General features: G+C 37.6%; 1 protein-coding gene across 1 annotated transcript in view; it reads right to left on the minus strand.

The window, feature by feature from the left end:
• LOC114055682 (contactin-associated protein-like 5) overlaps positions 1–10,348 on the minus strand; it is a gene marked incomplete at its 5' end in the record, with an annotated part of 53,494 nt that extends 43,146 nt beyond the window's left edge. The window contains 3 exons of the mRNA XM_027880073.1: positions 630–800; positions 1,055–1,182; positions 10,192–10,348. Of these exons, the coding sequence (XP_027735874.1) occupies positions 630–800; positions 1,055–1,182; positions 10,192–10,348 (456 nt within the window). The remainder of the gene's footprint in view (positions 1–629; positions 801–1,054; positions 1,183–10,191) is intronic.
• Between the last annotated feature and the right edge of the window lie 4,366 nt (positions 10,349–14,714).

Genomic DNA, 14,714 nt, shown 5'->3' on the forward strand with positions numbered 1-14,714 from the left:
TAATAAATATTTGAAGTTGTCAGAACAGGAGTGAGGCAAAATCTCACTAATTAAATTTCCTTCTATTCTCCTTTATATGCTGAGTGGCAGTTACATTGCACTCGCTATATTTTCAAGTATTCAAGACACATTACAACTGCTACTGACTTATCTTGCATTAGTGTCCTGTCCTTCATAAACTCTCACCTTGTAGCTGTACCATACACACTCAGTTCCTCTGAAATTCTAGGGCTGCATCAGACTAGGTATGTTTGTTACTGATACAGGAATAAAAGTAATCATCAGAATGGTTGCATTAAATTTTTCAACTTTCAACTAAAATTACAGCCTGCAGGTACATCTAACAGGTAGGTTTTTTTCTCTAAAGAGCAAAAAAATAAATATAAATGTTGAAAAACTATATTCATACACTTGTTTGTTTAAGAAAGATAAACCTAGCCATAACAAGGTTAAGTAAAATGACCAAAGCTATACAGGGAAACTCTGGACAGGAGAGGTAGACAGGTCTAGATTAATGAGTCTTTATGTCTCCATCTTATCCTCTTCAGGCATCTCAAGACAGCAGAAAATATGTCTTTGCACTTGTCAAATTGGGCAAATACATAAGATTTCTTAACAGTGAAACTTACAGCTTATTTCAATTCGTATGAAGTCTTTAATCCCAAGGTTTTCCAAGAATACCCCAGAGACAGCGGTAGTTTTGAAGAAGAAGGAGATGTCTGCACTGAATTCAGCATGGAATGTGGGGAAGTGCAGATAGGAGGCCTCTGTGTTGAAGGAAGCAGCATTCCAGAACTGCCCTGCAAACACAACCCCCTTCTCTATAGTTAATTGGCATAGGACAGCAGCTGCAAACTGCATGTGGAAAGCCACTTTTTATCAGGAAAAATTAGTTTAAAAAAAAAAAAGACAACAACAACAACAAAAAACAACAACAACAACAGCAACAACAAAAGCAAACCAAAACCGAAAAACAAACCAACCCATAAAAAAAAAATAACAAAAAAAGAGAGAACATTCTGTACCTATGGAAATTGAGAAGACTAGTACTCACTGTCTCCATAGCAACGCAAAGGGCCGATTTTCCAAGCAGCCTCAGAATTTGATCTGTTTGTGTCAGTGATCACTATCTGAGTTACAGGCAAATGGTCTTTGAAAGCAAGGAGGCCGGTATCATTTGTCCTGGATTATAATACACAAACAGAAAGAGACAGATTAACCACAGACAAACCTCTCAGCATGCCTTATGCAAGGCAATATTTAAATAGATGCTTATTGAAATATGAAAGACCTTTTGCAGAATTACCTGGGAGAATGACGACCAGTACACACTGTTTAAGACACATACATTCACTTATATGCTCCATGCTCATATGCAGTAATGACCACCATTTGGATACATTATACTGCCTGGGATGGGCTGTAGATGTGCTTCAGCTGTGTAGGATGACTGTGAAGCCCAGCAGAATGCTGCCATGCTGATCAATGGGCATTTGTATAAACTGGGCTCTACCAGGTTTCCTCAGGAGGATGAATTTGATGTGCATAAAGCATAAAAGTCCAAGTTTGCATTTCTGTAAAGTTAGCTGGAGACAGATAACAGCACTTATGCTGGCTTTGTGCTTAACCCAAGCAGGGAGAAGACAGGCGATGCCTGATCCAGCAAAGTTAGCACAGGGCAGCCAGACAGTTACTGATCCAACTTCAAGATGGCTGGGAGTCGACTGACTCTGCACACTGTAAAAACGGCTGACTTGGCAGAGGGAGTTTTGACTGAATCAGTCCTTTGCCAGTGGAAATTTTCCTTCAGCAACTGAAATACTGAAGGCTGATTTACTGCAATGTCAAACTTCTCTCGTTTGCTTAGCTGGACTTATTCTTCAGCTGCGACTAACTTAGCCACGGCTGCTACAAAGGATGAGAAAAGAAAGAAGGATTCCTAAAAGATTTGTTTTTAACCTGAGTGTGCTGGACAAATTGTTGTCCCCAAAATGCAGTGTGGTGTTTCATGGTAGCCCTCAGGTCCTTAAGCTGATCCAGTGGCTTTGACTCTGGCAGGATATACAGATGTGCATTCATCCCACTGTGCTTCATGAACTCAGCTGAGTCCTTCAGGCACACAACCCTGACCTCACCAGAGCAGAACTGCCCTTTTGAGGTATTTCTCCATTGATTGATAATAGAGAGGTGAGTGCTACCGAGTGTCATCTCCATGGTGTTATTTTTTTTTCTTCTCCTAGCTCTTTTTCTCAGGGTTAAGGTATCCTGTACATCTGGGCACATAGGAATGGCACAGCATCCTTCACAAGAACCAAATGTCAGGACAGATCTCTAACTCTGCACTGTGGGGAAGCCCAGCTGGTTCTGGGCTCTCTGTAAACTGAGATACCGAAGATGGAACTTCTTACACCTGGCAGAGGGTTAACCACGGACAGTAGGACTGTAACACAGAGTAGGTTTCCTGTTAGGAGTGTTAGCCTATTGTGTTAAGACATGTGGCTGTATGTCCAATCATGAGTTGTTATGAAGTGGTAAACCGATGCTGTGTGTACATGTGTCACCCAGAACTGTACAAAGTAGCTGTACTGTTGCAATAAAAAAAGCTGGTATCTTGAAACTGTGTTGCATCCCGCCTCGACCTCGACACTGCACAGCCCAGATCACTGTCTGCTCAGAGGTGAAAGGCTTCATGCTGTACATGGGGATGGTAACAATGACCATATGCAAAGTGCCAGTAATCCAAATGTACACCCACTGCTCCTCCAGGAAGGTGTGACACAATGCCTCAGGAAATAGGTTTAACTTTTTGAGTGATACCACTGCTAGAGAGTCTGACATTCCAGGCAAGATCCCAGACCTACCTATATCCTGCTTTTAATGTCAACTTCCACAAACATACAGCTCCATATAGTTCCAGCTATGGGAAGGGACACAGATTCCAGCAAAGAAATAATAATCAGGATGAGCACTGCAGCTGTGCTCTGTCACACAGCCTTGAATGTTTGCTTGGCTAAGTGCTCTTCTCTGATTAATGTTAGAAAAATATAGGAGCATTTTGATCTTTTTTTATAAAGGCTGTATACATTGCATTTGTTATTCATTGTTTTTAATTGCGTGCAGCACAGCTAATTGTCTCATAATGCCTAGGGGAAAAGGAGAGGTACTCTCTCTGACCCTAACATTTTCTTCTTACTTCAGTGGGTGTTTGACATGCAAATAACTACAGGCAAAGTGCAGAAAGATGAAATTCCCAGGCACCAGGAAGAATGATGTCTTCAATCCAGACTCAGAAGGAAAACTACCATATAGGAATCAAGCATACATGGTCTCCAAATCTCTTCATGGCAGACTGTCAGTAGTACACTCCTATAGCTTATTCTATCAATATTTGAAAGTTAGTGTAAATGTTCCCAACAAATTATGAAATAGATGTAACAAAAGCTGAACTATTTGAGTATTTCTTAGGAAAGAACATAACTAAGCTGGCATTTACGTTTAAATTTTTCAAAAATCACAAAATATCTAGGGAGACCTCCTACAAATTTACTTTAATTCAAAACACAGTGCAGTCTTTTTACTAGCTATGATCAGAACTAAAATAAATATCAGTATCTTCCTACAGCTAGGACTGAAAATATCTACAGGAAACCATGAAGTGGTGACATTTTAAAGATATCTATTCCATGTCTCTGAAAACTGAATTGCTTATTAGATATTCTGTTATATTGCATGAAGTTCTTTTATATCAAATTTTATGGTTGAGTTTTTATTAGTTATATGCCAGTGTCACAGCAAACTTTAGTAGCATAGCTCAACAGTGAGAGAGAAAAATATTCTAGAACTTATAAGAATCTTCCCTTCTTTGTTAACGCCTGGAAAACTCGATCAAGCTTCTCTTCAAGCTCAAACAGCACATTTTATGCGTTTTATTCTTTCATACATGGAAAAAAACCCCTCATATAATAATATATATTTTCATACAAGCAGACACTGAAATAAAACCTATCAGAAAAATATTCTGTCCTTCAGAGAATGTACTAGCTACAGGAACAACATAAGTATTGTTGCCATTAATTATTACTATTTCATGGTAGAAAATTAAGTTTTTTAGTGAAAAGTCAACACCTAGGATGTTGCAATTAAGAAAAGCAGACAAGAAAATTGAAGACACTGTGAATGTTTCAAATTCCTGGTATTTTTAAAGTTGAACTTATTTTAGACTCTACTTATAAAGCACCATAATTCTTGTTCTCTGTGTGGTACACTATGGCAGCCTCTCAAATGTAATGCATTATTCCTGAAAGAGGAGCAAAAGGGCTTCATGTACCTGTACAATAACTTCCTGGAGGCACTGCTGTGGCACTACAAAATATAAATATACCAGGGTTTGGACAAAACATTTGGAATTTTTGCCTGAAGTGGGCTTGGGGATCACTTTTAGTGTACTACAGTTTTCAAATAAAATTGCTATTTTCTGATAGAAACCATCTGCACTATGATGTGCACATACATCATTTTGTCTTTTGAACAAAAATAAAACCTTGTTAGATTGATTATTTTTGTCTTTGTTCCCAGAGTTCCTTTTTACTTATATGTATTTTAATTTAGAAGTTAACATACACTTAAAACCACTGTTTTTTTCCACAGCTGCTTCTCTGGTTAGCCAAACCCACCACTATATTTCTGTTAGTGGGTTTCACATAGCACTTTGTGACCACTTCCACCAAACATGCCCTTTGGACCACACCGTGTCCTGCTTCTCAGTACTGAAAACTACAGGAGGGTCCTGCCTGCACGATGTTCTTGAGGGGTGATGTTCCTCGGCCAGGAAAGTAAATTAAGTCCCAATTTCACAAAAATCAAGGCAGGTTTATTCATTTTCCTAAAAGGAATGTTGTACGCACAGAAAATGGTACAAAGAAATTAATAAACTTGGAAAGTAGATCTTCTGCTTATCTGACTTGGCACTTAATTTGGCACAAATTCAGATGAAAATCTGAAGGTTTTTGAGGGTGGAAAGAACCCTCAATGAACAGATATTTCTCTGAGCTCTTAACATAAAGGATAGCATCAATTTGTACTTTCCACAAGAAAATCCCAAACAAAACAAATCCAATGATGCCCTTTAAATTAAATCACTGAAAAATTTTTATTTATGGGTATTAAATAAAGTTGGATTTCATCTGTTTATCCGTTTCTGAAGATTAACGTCTGCATCTACCCAAAAGACTTCCTCAATAAGCTATGAGGTATGGTACATATCAAACAAATGTTCTATTTATGGGCTGATTTAAAAAAGGAAAAAAAAAATTTCTGCAAGTGCAGCAGTGTTAAAGGTGATAATGCAGTAACTGGATACTTTGGGATGTAGACTTACCTGTAAATGACAAATAACTATTTTGAACATAACATTATGAAACTATTTTTCTTCTTCCTGGCTACCAATAAAAGCATGCTCAACAAACTCTCACTCTATGGTGTCCTAACAGTGTGAGCCATCATAAATTGCTAATCTCTAGGTAGCCATTTCCATATTTTTTCTAACAGATGGTAGAAACAGTGGTGCCATTAAATATAAATTTATCCTCATATTAACCCCCACTGGTATGTTTTCCTCTTGTACATTAATGAAAACTCTGGTGGGAACAGAGCCTCAGTAGCTCAGATATTCAGTACAGATTTTCATGACTGCCACACATTTGGGGAATGGAATCAGCAGATGGCAATAAAGTGCACAAGGAATGGGCCTGTGAAAGGCTTCCATCAGAAAAAGTTTGGGGGCCTGTGCAGGACACACCATTAATGATCCAAAGGAATAAATTTTAATTGCTGTGGTACCCATGATCTGTATAACAGTTGTAACAGTTGAAGGCAAGATGCATTGCTTATATTTGGCTGAATTAGAGAAGAGATACAGAGTTTGATAGTGATAGTAATAGAACTGGTTCCTGACACTTCAGGGTCCTGCTACAGTCAGCTCTCTGCAGGCAGCTCTTCTCATTTGCTGACAAATGCAGTCATGACAGCAGATATCCAAGACAGCTCCATACAGGCCAGGTCACCTCTGGCAGGGTTTATTTATGAGCTTACAGGCTCTGTGGAGTTGCCTGCACTGCTTCTGGGGGAATGAATGCAGTGTGGGATAGTGGCTGAGCAAACAAAACCTGTCAAATCTGGGCTTGTCAGGGTTTCTCTGCCCTGCTCTCCTCAGCCCTTCCAGTAACATCCTTACTCTGGCACAGCTTTGTACAAATATAGCTCATCCAAGCAAGGCTTAGTTCACTTCCATGTGGCTTTGCTCCTCCTCAAACAAGGCTGGATATACTCAGTATATCTCTGCAAGACAAAGTGGGTCTGACAATAGCAGTATCCACCTTCCTTTTGTTCCCTTCCTTTTCATGTCCTGTGGTTTCCTTACTCTGTGGAGTGCCCCAAAGCCACGATAAACAGGTGAATGTATGTTTCTTTGGAAATGGCAAAGTCTTAGTTCCCCAGTGAAGGAGACTGTTCTGGAAGACAAAAGAAGAGGATACTCCTACAGTTTGAACAGGAAGACTGGAGAATAGAAATAAAAGATGGTCAATCAACTACTCATTGGAATTAACACTGTCCACCACACTTTGCTGAGATGCCTGAGCTTCTTGTACAAATAGGGTTCCAGAGATGCCTGTCTTTCTATGCAAAATAAAAAGCCATAAAGTTCTCCAAATTCACAAGGTTTCCAGGTGATGACTGGCTTCACTCAAGTGTTTTCATTTGAAGTGGAAATTGGATTCCAGAGAGACCAAAGTAGAAATGGGCTTCAGGACAGTCATGCATCACCATGGCATGGAAGAGTTTCCTCCCATTTAAATGAAAGGTTTTGGTGAGCAGCGAGACTTTAATTGCCAAGGCAAGAGAATTTTGCTTGAGATGGAAAAAAACCTGGGAGAGGTATTTAGGAATCCAAACAATCTCATTATAACACTACCCTGTCTGTATTTCAGCAATGCTTTATGCTTTAGGTCAGTTTAACACATTTCGCCAATAATGCCTGAATCAAGAATGCATCCTCTGTTTGAAACAGGGCGTATGTTTTGAAATACAATTGCAAATCTGCCTCATCTATACATAAGTTGTCCCAAGAGTAAATTATTCTCAGTTTAGGGGAAGAGAAAAAAAAGAAAAATAAAACATTTTATGAACTATATTTGGCTTCAGCTTGAAGCCACTGGATTTTTATGAATGTTCCCAGCAACTAGCAAGTTTTTTCAACAGTCAGGAATCTCTCTTTTTATTTGAAGCATGCAAAGACCATAGTCAAGGTGTGTCTGACACCTTTCCAGATCCCTTGCTTGGGTCAAAAACTTAAGTTAGTAACTTATGCCTCTGCTTCCTCATCAGAGATCTTCTCCCATTCTCCAGTAAATACCATGAAGAGGCTCCACTATCCTGCAGTGACTGAATTAGCTGTAATCATACTGCAGAGCTTGGAAGTATGATGAGAGGCTGGATGGAAGAAGACACTTATCAGTATAATGCTTTAATAGGAACAAAGGTGAAAAATACAAAAGCCTTCCCCATAGAGCTTGCTTAATTATACATTCCTGTTCATCTGGCCAGGGGGACTAACTTGTTGTCAAGCAAGAGCCCAAAAATAGCAGCTGGCTCAGGTGTCTGCTCAGATATCATTTAAAAGTCAGCATGACTAGAAGTGCACATTGTGTGCTGCCAAACACCTGGCTCAGGACTTTGTCAGGTCTGCCTTCCATTGTTTATAATTTCTTTGCTGCTCTGAGAAATTAGTAGCTCCTTCTATACCTAAGATTTAGTCTACAGAAAGCAAATCAAAGTAAAATCTTGGGCCTGTCTCCTCTTCAGAAGGACATCCCAGCTATTCTGGAGAGTTCCTACCTTGGAGCAGCATGATTTATCAAAAAGAGCAAAAATGATTTTCTGGTTTTCCACTCTGCAGCACCCATTTTATTTCATGCCGAGGCAAATAAATGCATCTACTGCTGCCTTGCTCCTTCTACTATAATGTATAGCAGGTTAATGTCACAGTTCAGATCTCAACAGGTTTCAGGTTTTAATGCTCGTTATATATCAGGGGGTCAGTGTTCTAGCAGGGAAACACAAAAGCAATCTTCAAGAGGCATGAAATTTCTTATGTTTAGAAACTCTTCATAAAGGTCAGGGGTTTTTCAGCTTTTAAAAAGGCAACCTGCAATTTAGAATGCTACCAAAGTAAAAATTTCTCATGGATTAAACACCAAAACAACTGAACCCCCAAACCAAAAAATAGTAGGTAGTTTAGTGGAGGAGACTTCTGAGCATATTCTGCTATTATCAGGAAATTAGGAGAAACAACTAGCTCTGTGAGCTGCCAAGCTAATGACGCATGATTTCCAACATCTCCCTCCCATGAGGGTTTTCCAAAATCTAATAGAAGTGCATGCTTCCTTAACTTCTTTCTTGTGGATTTTAATTGGCTTTTTCCCCTCAGCTTGGCATAAATTTTCATAGAATGTGTAATTTGTAATTCTTTTGAGATTTCTCTTTCTCTCTTCAAAATGTTTGAAACGTGCCTTTTTATTCAAAATCATTGGGTGTGGAGTTAAAATGGAGATAAACACCCATAGCATAACTTGCTTAGGTCTCATTTCCTGAGGAGACTCAGCTGAAACATTATAAAATTACATTTAGCTTTCACCTTGCATTGGTTTTTATGACCTAGTGGTGCAGTCCTGCAGTCACAGACTGCAACTCCAATGTCTGCCAGCATAACACTCTGCTCTGCTTGAGAAGTAGCTCACTGAAAAATTGAATGTGGATTATGAAAAGAGCCAAACACTAGTAAAAACAGATGCTTCTAATGCTCATGTGTAAACCTTGTCAAAAGTGTATCTGATAAACAAACATTAAAGAAAAGATAGATTAACATGCACAGTCAGCCTATTCTATACAAATCACATTCATAAGCCAGCATTTACATAAACATCTTCCTGAAGTAATCCCCTTACAGTTATAATTTTTGAAAGTGAATAGGGACCCCGGGGAAATAAAGGGTCCAAGCAAATAATCACACTGTCTGGAAATCAAGCAACCAAAAATGCCCAACACTTACAGTGGCAAGTAATTTCTGATTTTATTTTTTTTATATTTTATATATGTATATATATTATATATTTTTTTTATATTAAGACCCTCTACAGTTCCTTTCTACTCATTTTAAGCGAAGGTTTCAAGGGGATAATTTGGACACTATTTCAAACACAGTAGCCTATGACACCAAGACATTTCTTGTCTACTTCCATAATTTTCAAAATACTCAAGGTTAAAATATCTTTCTTTTGCAGAGAAAGGGCAGCAGCTCCTATCTGTGAGTGGTCCAGAAGTGAGAGTGACTGAGAGTGACTGAGAGTTTTCACATGAGTGTTTCCAGCAACAGTCATCTGGCATTTCAGTCCCCTCAAACACAATTAGGAATTAATTAGAAAATTCACCAACTATCTCTTGGTGATTGGAGTTCTCTGAAGGTGCAGAGAATGAGAGAAGATTGTGAGGTGGCTTTCCCAGATTCATGTAGCATCAGAGCACACCAAAAGTCAAAACCCAGGAAAGGGTTTCAATATTTGTATTGTAACTAAAACTTCCTATGGAAACTGAACCATAGCCTACAGAAGCCAAAGCAAGTCTTCCTATTGACTTTAAAAAGCTTGAGATCCAATGTAAAAGAATGTTAAGGCACATACAGATATAATGTTCCATAAGAAAAATACTATTCTTTTTAATAGTATATATTTCCTGTTTAGCTGTACCTGACGTTTGCTGTCAATGCCTGAATTTTCTCCTCTGATGTCTGCCCATGAACCAAGCTCCCAGAATCTTTATTCATGGAATGCTCCAATTAAAAACAAGTTTTTAAACAAATAAAATTACTGGATTCAGCATTCAACAGGAAATATTCTTTTGAAGACCACCCATCCCAGCAATGTGCCTCAGCCAGATGTCTTGGTTTTGGTTCAAAAAAGAAATTTAAAATGAAATCAGAAGTCCAAATTCTAGTTTGACTTTCATTCTTATCTGATTATACTCAAGCCATTCAATCTTCCTGAACTGTGAATCAGGAAAGGATTTAAGCCTTCCTTTCCTACTTCCTCCCTCCAGTTCATCACAAAGACACTGCCATTTACATGTTAAAATTATTACCATTCTTCTCTATCTGCGTCACAGTTGCAAAAATATCTCATATCCAGACAACTTTCTTCCAGTCCACATGCACATTGTTGAATGCCCGGAAGAGATCCTCCCCAGTAAAGATGCTTTTCATTGGCACGGCCAACCCACCAAGCAAATGGTACTCCATCTGGATGAAAGGGAAAAACATGGGGGAAAAAGAGAGAAAGAGAGAGAAAGAGAACTTGATAAGCAAACTGGATTCTCCTGAGAATGAAAAAGAGAGTGAAGGTGGAAATGCTGGACAATAGTGAAAGAAAAGATGCAAACTACAAAGTAACAAACCATGAACTTTGCCCAAGTATAGAATACATGTTGGGAAAGCAGCAGTTCTATTGTAATCCCATTTGGAGGAGCAGAGGTTTTCCCCATAGAGCTCATGTGCCAATCATATGTGAGAACCTTGGTGCCTTTCAGCTGCAAAGACTTTTGACATGTGAACCCAACATCACTGTCTGCACCATCTGTGTACAGTGTTTTTGTGTGACACCGGGGGGAGATCTGATCACTGATGGAGTCTGAAAACAATTCTCCTGCCACGGCTCACACTGGATAGCTGTCTTGTACCATGTGGTATTGGCCCAGGACCTCTTGCAGAGTCATCAAGTTTTGAAGAAGACTCTGGGTCTTAGACTGGAATTTCTTACCTTTAGACTTATATATATATAAAGAACAGAAGTCTTCAGAAATAGCATACAAACTGATCTATTACTATGGGCTTTTTTTAAAACTAAGACAAAAATTTCTATCAGTTTCCAAGGGAGTAGGACTATTGTTCTCCAAGAGTGGAATTTGCAAATGCAAAGCTTGGTAAGATTTTAAACAAGGTAGGACATAAGTGGGAAAATATATTTCCCTGCTTGAGAATCAATTTATCCCTGTGAAGCTATTTTCTGCCTACAGGAGCTCTAAGATCTATGCATTTATACAAGCAGAGACATTTTTTTGTTTAAATTTCAGAATCTGTTATGCATCAAGAATTAAGTATTAATAGTCAGATACAGTAAGCAGAATCAGACGTAATGAAATTCACAGATTAACATTTTCTAAGACTGAGTTTCTTTCAGCTCAGATAACTTTTTCATTGACTTCTTAATCCTTAGATCAAGAAATGTAATCAGTTATACCTAAGGTAGATGGCAAAATTTAGCAAAATTGACATATCAAGACTTTTTGATCAGAGGATCTTGGAAAAACGAACTGCACTGCTAATGTAGAAAGATGTATCATTTTATTCTTCCACTGTACTAACATTGTTAATAGGGAGTTTTTCTCCTTATACAAAGCGAGAAAGACTAAAATATGAAATGCAATCAAGGTTAACTGTAGATTGTAAGGGACTAATTAAAATGAGTTTTAGAATCACTTGGCAAAATTAATTCATGTTTATTTTCCTTCTAAGCTTAGACTGCTGAACTGTAAATTCATGAAAAAAGGAAAATATAAATAGGAAGAGTAACTCCATCCTCATGATACTAACAATTAAGACATGACGAATTTGACCAATACCCAAAGGTACTCATTAGAAAAACACAATGCAAGAACATCTAACTATTCATCTTACAAAAATGTACACACTCATTTTAAGTCTCATATTATCAACACATTTATGATTTCTTTCTTTTCTATTCAACTGATTTTTGTGCAGAAGTTGATTGTTTCAGACAGTGAAACAGTTTTATACTATATTACTGGGAAATTACTTGGTAAAGCTTGGAATAGTAATGTTATTGAATAAAAGGGTGATTTGTCTAGGAGTAGAAATAGATATTATACAGAAGTGCTTAATCTAAGTTTAAAACTGCCCATTCTCAAAAAAAAATTTAGATAAAGATAAATATTTCAGGCCAATAGCAAATAATGGTATTCATTAATCAAATACAATCTGTGGCAGATTCTTGTGGCAGAAGTCATTATGCATTTAAACATAACACTGAGATAAACAATCATTCACATAAATTAAGAATAAGCAGTTTTCTGACCTCTTTTTCAGATCTGTTGTTATTTGTTTTATTGAGCAATACCAAACAAAGAAACACATGCAAATTCTGATTTATGATATAGACTAGGGAAGTGGTAGAAGCACCACAGTTTGAGTCATTTACAACTAAATTAAATACAGTGCTAAAAAATAGAGCATTCAACATTATAAGGAACAATCTTAGATTGTCAAGGGAAAAGACTATAAAAAAACAGTGTCTTTTCCAAAATTTTATTTATTAGGCAGAGTTCTGCCACCCTTTTCTCAAGATGAGCAAATTTTTCTCCATAACTAGTCCCTTAGAAATCAATTGTATTATTAAGGAAAATTATGCCCTGATTCTTCAAAACACTTTCCCACATGCTTAGTTTTTTAACACATGAAAAATCACAGAGGTATTCGGAAATGCTCTTAAATCTAAGGTACTACAGCAACCTGCAGAGTATAGGAATTCTGAAACATATATTGTATGTCATATACCTGTAACACTGAAGTAAAGCAATACTTCACTAGCAATGCCAACTAATCTCTCTCTGATTTCTTTCCAGAAAGTTTACTCCATTATACCTTGGCAGAGCTGTAGGATATCTTGCACTGAGACTGAGTTTGGCCAACTTCTGTTGATTAAGATTCTTTCTTACAAGTCTGTATATTTTTTTGCAGTATCTTCACTTCTGTAATCATGGTACTATCATTTTTTCAAAGCATTATCAATTCTTCACCACCTCAAAATGAATTCACTCCCTTTATGTGGTGAAGCCACAGACCAAATCAATGACATTAATCAAGAATTTAACTTGAACTCATAACCTTATGGTTACATAAGTCAGTAAAGTTCTACTTAAAAATTTCTCAGCTAAAAAGTCCACTTATAAGAAATGCTACTAATTCTTCATTCAGTGCTTACACTGTACCTGGAAACACATTATTTAGGAAAAAAAGTTGTCAAAACCCTACTGCAAAATAAAAGCATTCTTTCTATATATTTTTTGTCTATTTATAAGAGTAAAAAAATCTCCTATAAATAATTTTTTTAGGGTTGTCTTTGAACTCCATACTATGGTTTTAAAGGAGAACATGTGTGAAAAAAAATCCCAAACCAAGCAAAACGAACAAGTTCCAAGTGACTGAATTCACCAGTAACAGAACAGAGACCAGTTTCTTTCAAATTATTTCCTTCTGTACTGCTTAAGCTTCTTTTGGTAGGTTTTAATTTTGATTAAAAAGTCTTCAAGAAAGGCATCTTTTTTTGTTTTATTTCCTGCAGAGGACAATAACCCTCTGAGCGATTATATTGTCTGGAAACCTCTACAAACAGCTGTGATGTTTATACCACTCTTTTTACCATAATTTAGTACTGTATTGAATAAAAAACCTAAACAGGCAGACTGAATACTGCATCAAAACAAGTGTTGCTACTCATTCACACTGCCAGGCAGATTGCAGAAAGTAAGGTTGGCACAGGCCTTCTGAAAGGAAAGAATTGGGGGTTTTATCTTCAGTTGATCATCTTGATGTTTTGCTCTATCTGTCTCCATAGGCTGGTTCTTTGTGGTCTATTCAACAGCTGTATGTAAGAGCCAAGACTTTGAAAACCTTGACATATACAATACTGCCATATATATGGACAGGAACTCTGTGCCCATCCGGCAGGACACAGAGAGCCAGTTCTTCAGCAGATCCCCAGTACATACTCTGTCAGTGTGCTTTAACTAAACTGTTCATTGTTAGCTCACTGTATGAAATCTGTTCCAGCAGAAGCAAGGCTGGCACAGACTGTACAGTTAACAAGCACAGAGGCTGAGGACCATGAAGAGGAGAGCAGACACCTGGAATTAGTTACTAAAGATCCTTAGAAGGAGATGCAGATTGAGATCAAATTCACCTGCACTGCGTGTCTGCCTCTTCCAGTGACAAGAATGGCTGAACACATATTCAGTGTCCTTCTACCAGCTTACAAAAAAAAAATCTGTCTTCTTAAATCTCCCTCTTGCTGACAGTTCTCTCATTTTCTCATTAGGAGGCACTAACACTGCTAGAAATATAAGTTATTTTTAAAGGTTTAAGGATTACTCATGTTTTAAATGCCAGAGAAGTTTTTCAAAAATATTTGTATAGGCACTCAGAAGCTGGAGGAGAACCCAGAAGCAGCATATTCCAAAAGCATTCAGAACTAAATCACTATGTGTATAAATTCCAAGCAACTTTTGTGCAGTTTGCCTTTATATAGGCAGAAACTCTTAGTATTGACTTCCATGTTTATACTGCATTAAACCAAGTCCATGCAGTTTAAAAAGTACTTTGTTTAAAATATTTGTCAAGATTTGTCTGCATCATTTTCCAGGTTGTTCTTGCTATCTCAACAAACAAAAAATCTGGAAAAAATTATGGAAATATAACAAGATAGACTGGACCCCGTGTTAAACTCCTGCACTGTATAAACCTAAAGTCTGACACAACACTTATAAACCCCTAATACAGCCAAGGTTTTTGGGGTACCCAGGTTACTGAAACA

This window comes from Empidonax traillii, unplaced genomic scaffold (genome assembly GCF_003031625.1).
Source record: "Empidonax traillii isolate 1590-97213 ecotype Southwest subspecies unplaced genomic scaffold, ASM303162v1 scaffold5:size3517227, whole genome shotgun sequence".
NCBI classification, from domain to species: domain Eukaryota; kingdom Metazoa; phylum Chordata; class Aves; order Passeriformes; family Tyrannidae; genus Empidonax; species Empidonax traillii.